Here is a 6,658-nt window from a genome sequence, read left to right on the forward strand (position 1 = left end):
CTGTCTAATCTGTATCTTTCTCCCTGGAGATAATTTTACCCGGCGTGAACTAGAAGCGAATAGCGTTGGTATCCAATGACAAGAGCACTAGATTTATAGTGGATAACCTGCTCTGCCACTTTCAACCTGCAGGACCTTTAGTGAGTGATTGGGGTTTTCGGTGTCCCATTTCTTCCTCCTCTGAAAACCAAGACAGATAGCAGTATTAATTCATAGGGCTTAACTAGCTAATCTATGTAAAGTCCTTAACAGAGAACTTGGCATGTAATAAATGCTCGATGATACTTTCTATGTAACCCTGTGTCCACTTCTTACCACTCCTTCCACTACTTGCCAACCTATAAAATGGACTCATGGGCATCTCCTTGGAATTAAGTGAGAGCATACACATGTATTGTGGGATACAGGGAAGCTTCCAGTACACATTTGCTTCTAGAAATGGTCACTATGATCACATCAGAGGACTGTAGTGAGGATTCAATGAGATGATGAGAACACCTAAAATAGTGCCTTAGTCTGTAAATATTTATAGACGGACTAAGGGAACGTATGAATGAAAGCACGCAGAAATGAATCTGTTGATGACAGTAGCCGAGTATTCCTGAGGGTAGAACTAGATATAGGAATGATCATTGTTGTTCCTCTATGTGGTTGGAGATGTTGCCACTCATCACCATTGTATTCATTTCCTATCGCTGCTGTGACAAATGACCACAAACTTAGTGATTTAGAATTCCATACAAATTTATTATGATTCTGGACATCAGATGTCTAAAATGGGTCAGCAGAGCTGTGTTCCTTCTGGAGGCTTCATGGGAGAATCTCTTCCCTTACCTCTTTCACCTTCTGGAGGCTGCCTGCATTCCTTGGCTCATAGCCCCTTCCTCCATCCTCAAAGCCATCAAAGTCTCTTCTCTCCTGCCTCCCTTTTATAAGGACCCTTGTGATGACATTACATCCACCCAGATAATCCAGGATCATCACCTCAAGATTCAGAATTTAATCACACCTGCTAAGTCCCTCTTAAATATAACATCTTTATGGGTTCTAGGGAATCATGTCATGGACATCTTTGGGGGTCCTTATTCTCTCTGCCACACTGGAAAAAAAACCTTTTTGTAAATCCCAAATGGAAATAGCCTTCTGAAAGACAGGTACATCTCATGGTCTCTTTTGTATCCATCATGATCTCAAATACAGTACTTTGCAAAGAAGAGATGTTATATAAAAATATGCGTGTATTGATTTTTGCTCTTCGGTTTTCATTGTGAATTACATCCCTTTTTATTACACTTTTCCTAGATATGTCAGAGGAACCTTTCAATATCTGGGGAACTTGGCATTCCACATTAAAAAGTGGATCCAAAGACCCAGGAATGACAGGTGAGCTATTATTTTTTAAAGAGCGTTTATTGCATTTGTTTTCAAAATTAATTTCTTTTAATTTTTGCCTTCTTATCACCATATTATGTGCTTATCAAAAATTATTTGGAAAATGCTGAAAATGGGAGTGAAAGCATAGTTACACTTAGGTTTTCCACCAAAATATGCCAGTCTGTGCCTATGTTTCATTTTATTTCCTTTTCAAGAGTTTTTAAACATGGCTAAAACCATTCTGTCTGTGCAAGTTTATATTGTTTAACTTCCCTTTGCCAGTTGATTTTCATTACTATTGGTAAGGGCCACATAGTACTTCATTTGCATATTCAGAGTTTTCAGCGCTCGGTCAACTCGGTTGTTCCCATTTCCTTGTTGTTTTTGTCATAATTTATGCTCTCAGGAACCTGTTTTCTGTACATTTTTTACATTTTAAGTTATTATTAGGGTCACAACATTGCAGGAAACAAGTTATAAATCCCGCATAAGAAAGTGGGCCAAACATTCCGGACCTTTCCAAGATTTCAGAGGTGTGGTCACTTCATGTTCCCTGTAGGCTGCATCTTCTCTGTCCACGTCTTTTTAATCTCATCGCTATTGCAAGGCGTTGGGTTCGCATGTTTGCTAATTTAAAAAACAAAATTGTATTAATTTTAAAAATTGATTGGGGTGACATGGGTTAATAGCGTTACATAGGTTTCAGGTGTACAATTGTATAATACATCATCTGTATAGTGTATTGTGTGCCCAGTACCCAGAGTCTAGTCTCTCTGCTGCCTTTCCTGCTCCCATTTGCTGCTTTCTGTTTTCTATCCCACATTAGTGAAATTATATGGTTCTTGTCCTCTTCCATCTGACCGATTTGGTTAACATTCTCAGGGTGTTCTCAGGATCCACGCATGTTGTCACAAATGACAGTATTTTGTCCTTATGGCTGAGTAGCATTCCATTGTATTATTTTCATTTTCATTTATTTCTTATCAGCATTTTCAGTTTTTCTATCAATGAACTGAATGTTGCCCCATTGAATTATCATTTATATCATTGGCTGTTTATGTACGCTAATATTTTTAAATTGTTCAAATATATATATATATTCCCATTCTCATTGTTTTGTAATGCCTCCCATATTATATTTAAAGCACAGTGCATTTTTTACTTAATAGCCTGTAGTGCAGCTGACTTTCGTAGTGATCCACTCTCTAGCTATTTGTCTCATTGTATCCCATGAAGTGCTTCACTGTCTTTCCTCCCAACGATAGACTCTTCTGAAGTGTTTTGCCCCCTTTTCCCTCTGCTCTTTCAGCTCTGAGCTGTCCCTGTCTAAATGCACACCTCCCCCTCTTTCCCGCAAATGATCTTCAGTTTCTTTTGTCTTTGCCTACTTTTTAAGACACGAGAGGACAGGGAAGATCCATAGGAAAAAGGCACTCTGGGGACATAGGCCCCAAGAACTCCTTGAGAAACACAGTTTCGCTCTCCCATCAGTGTTCTGAAGCAAACTGGATCCGTTCGGGAAGGCCAAATACTATCATAACCAGCCCCTAAATGGTAGCGGCTTAACCTGCTGATTTCTCCCTCACATCACAGTCTAACGTGCGTTGTGCAGGGTGAGGAGGGGCGGGAGTGCTCTGTTCCACATACGGCTCTCCCATCCTTGGAGGCTTCATCATCTCCCATGGTTTCTCTATCCCAGGCTAGTAGCTGTGTGTGGGGCGGGGGGAGGCAGCAACAGAGACTAGGATTTTTTTCTTTATTAGACTAGGCCTAAAAATAGTTCACATCACATCTCTTCACATTCATTGGTCAGACCTCCTTTATGTGGCCCTGCTAACTGAAAAAGAGGATGGGAAATGGCATCCAGAAGGAAAGGGGAGGATGTGTGAACAAAGAGCCAGGCTTTCCCACAGTGCCAGCTATAGACCATACACACCAGCTGCAGTGTTCAGTATCTTCTGGCATGAAATGGGCATTTTAGATTCCATTCATTGATTCTGACAGCTTTTACTGACATGGTAGAAACATGAAAACATTATTATTCGTGTCTCCTCTGGACTGAAAATTGCACTGAACAGGAATGGAACAGAGAAGAGTTCATAGCCAGGTAGATGGGGCATTTTCTGAAACATTAATTAGTGACAAAGATTGTTTAATCTCATTTGCTAGCTAACCTGTTAGTGTCTGGCCATCTGTATTTGGAGTTGCTACAGGAATTGTGTCAATAATCAAAAAGTGTTTGTCATTTCTCTTACTAGGAAGTCTTTTACTTGGGTAGCAGCAGCTAAGAGAATCCTGTGCTTTTCCAGTTTTCAAAACTGGCAGTGGGAAGGAAATAACAAGACATCCCAACAGGGACACTATAAACTAATTGCATTTCTTGCTTTTCTCTCTGGCTTCCAGGTTCCTATGGAGACATTTTTGAAAGCAGCTCCCTACGACCGGGGCCATGCTCCCTTTCTCAAGGGAACCTGTCACTAAATTGGCCTCGGTGGCAAGGGAGCCCCACAGAACTGGACGGTGGTATGCAGGTCATTCGGAGGACTCAGACCACAGCCACCGTTGCAGAGAGCCGAGGCCACCATCCTGTGTCCCGTGTCTGCAGCACGCCCCACATCCAGGGCAGCGGCAGGAGATCAGAGGTGGCCACGCCAGGGTCAGAGCAGTATTTGACTCTGAGCAGTGCTGAAGACCTTACCGAGAGCGAGCTGGATGTGGCCCGGCTACAGAGCCGAGCCAAGCCTTTGCACCAGAGACCTCGAGAGAGTGTGAGGCATGACAACAGGCCTCCTCCTCCTTATCCTGGTCTGGGAAAGCAAGCTTTAGCATTGGCCCACCAGCCAGCAGAGCCACCGTTGTGGAGGCGTCAGAGGCCAGAAGAAAGCTCAGGATCAGCTTTGGAAGAGGGAAGCCAAGCAGCTGAGCGGGAGCATCAGGCTGCCCAGCCAAAATTGAGCAGTGCCTGCTCCAGCCCCACCAGCAATCAGAACAGTAAGGCCTTGGGTGAGCCCAACTGGCTTGATTGGCAGAGAGAGCGGTGGCAAATCTGGGAGCTCTTGTCCACTGACAACCCCGATGCCCTCCCAGAAACACTGGTATGAGCCCACACCCAGCTTGAGCCCTCACATCCCAACAGCCTTCTTTCACTCGGTAGGGAAAAAATTTGGTGTTGGACAATTGGACACTTACTTAATTTTCTTCTTTTACACTTCAAATAATAACACAAGAGGAACCCAGTTCACTTAAAGATATAGAGCACTAGTGCCCTCACCTACCCTTATAATAAGATTCTATTGCATAGCCAGCTTAGGGGAACACAAAACATAAATGGATGGCAGTCTCTATTATAAAAATTACTCATATTGGCTTTAATATTAACCTCTTGCTTTGGTATAGCTTAATTGTATTTATGTGTCTTCAGTTTTGACTCTTGTATATTCTGTAACAGATTATGTATGATAATCATATATGATATATTCACAGAAAACAAAAGGAACCATTTTTTAATCACTGCACTTATACTAAGCAAGGAGATTCTATAGAATGTTCTATGTTATGCACAAGCGGGTTTCTGTGCTTTTGTCATAGCTTTTTAAGAGGGACAGCCCTTCCTTCAATTACTAAGAAAAACACTAACAAAACAAAATAAAACAGAATATTATGAGAAGCCATATTTTTATAGAGTGGTGAGATACAAAAAATATAGTCACTGATTGCCTTTTCGTATTGAATATGTTTTAAAGAAAATGTTAAATTTGATATGCTATGGAGTATATTTTTAGAATCTGTTTAGAAAGGGTTCAGTTAATCAAACAGAAGAAAGGCCGTGCCTGACAAAGAAAGTAATTAAGAAGTTGTCTTTCCCATTTTAGGTCAAATTCAATTTTATATAGACCATATATAATATATATTTATAACGTGTAATTTTTATGTATTTTACAAACCCACAAACTGGAATCCCATTATCAAGTGATTAAGAATCTAAATGGAGTATTCAAATTAGAGAACATGGTTTTTTCCTTTAGCCCCATAATCAGTATTAACCAAATTATATGCAATGCTTTGGAAGTAAATCATATTTGGAAAAGAACTACAGCTTTGTATTTACATTGTACCAAAGGCTGAGGAATGTTTTCTTCAGTAATTTTGTGTGTAGTGTAAAATACTCCTACCGTATACTTCAGTCGTTAAAAGTTTTTCAACTGCAAAACTATTTTTGACCAGCAGGTGGCGATTCGCTTCAGTATTTTATGTGATTTTTTTTTTCACTTCATAAGGGAATGTGTATCATAGAAAAACAATTTTTTTTTATAAAACATGCTATTCTTAATTTTCATGTTGGCAATGACATTTTCAGTGGTGTTTCCTAAAATTCTGTCTTGTGCCATGATGAATAAAAAGTTGAGCAAAGGCATTGTTCCTTGGTGTTAAATTCAATGAATGGGAATTCACATCCCATTCCATATACACAGCGCACTATCCACTCCTCCCCGTGTAATAAAAAATGGCTGTACTGTACACATACAACTAAGGAGCTAGTAAAAAGATGATGGCTTGGGGACATCAACCTAGTGACACTGATGAATTTACAAACTTATAGTTATTTGTTGCATCTGAAAGAAGGCTGTTAGTCACTCAGTTGAAACTCAGTTGCCGATGAGGACGTGGTTTGCTATAGGATGGGAACTCAGGGTTCTTACCTGCTAGATAGGTATTGCCCAACAGAATCCCTGTAAGTTCCATGTGCCTATAGGCCTTAAATGCTTAATTTGCTTCAGGGGGGAAATAATGAAGCCGGGAGCAGTATCTACTTTCCTTATTGGAGGAATGATTGGGGCATCTTCAGTCTCTGCCAATTGGGTCCAGCACCTCCCACCACTGGCTGGGACTCAGGAAGAATTTGCCTGCTGGCTTCTGGTTCTTCCTGGCTGCCCAGAAGCAGCCAAAAATTGTAAACAAGGCCCAGAACAAACACTGCTTACTTATGAATCGCAGGTTGCTTTTCTGTTTCACCTACTCTCGTCCTTCTCCTGCTGACCCTGTGTTTCCTAGGCTTTGAATTTGACCATGATCTGGCCAGTTCTTTCCCTCCATTCTAGACTGGACTGGCTGATACATGGGACCCTCTTCCCACCAGTTTCTTGCCCTAACAGCCCTATTTTTTAAAACTTCCAGACCAAATGGCACTGAGGTTGATGTCTATGTCACAAAAGATAACAAAAGGTATGTCCATCTGTTAATAGTCAGATCTACGAGAGCCAATCTAGAACAGGGCTCAAAATAT

The 6,658-nt window shown here is 41.0% G+C and overlaps 1 protein-coding gene across 6 annotated transcripts in view; it reads left to right on the forward strand.

Moving 5' to 3' along the window:
* The window catches only part of ARHGAP6 (Rho GTPase activating protein 6), a 441,720-nt gene extending 435,939 nt beyond the window's left edge, over nucleotides 1-5,781 (forward strand). For 5 of the 6 annotated variants that reach the window (XM_024569866.3, XM_045203284.2, XM_045203285.2 and 2 more), the window contains exons 12-13: nucleotides 1,303-1,383; nucleotides 3,778-5,781. In XM_024569866.3, coding sequence (XP_024425634.2) covers nucleotides 1,303-1,383; nucleotides 3,778-4,475 — 779 coding nt within the window. In that variant the 3' untranslated portion in view covers nucleotides 4,476-5,781. The remainder of the gene's footprint in view (nucleotides 1-1,302; nucleotides 1,384-3,777) is intronic. The other variant, XM_045203283.2, reaches the window with a different exon arrangement.
* The last annotated feature ends 877 nt before the right edge of the window (nucleotides 5,782-6,658 follow it).

Source organism: Desmodus rotundus, chromosome X, assembly GCF_022682495.2.
Source record: "Desmodus rotundus isolate HL8 chromosome X, HLdesRot8A.1, whole genome shotgun sequence".
Classification (NCBI taxonomy): Eukaryota; Metazoa; Chordata; class Mammalia; order Chiroptera; family Phyllostomidae; genus Desmodus; species Desmodus rotundus.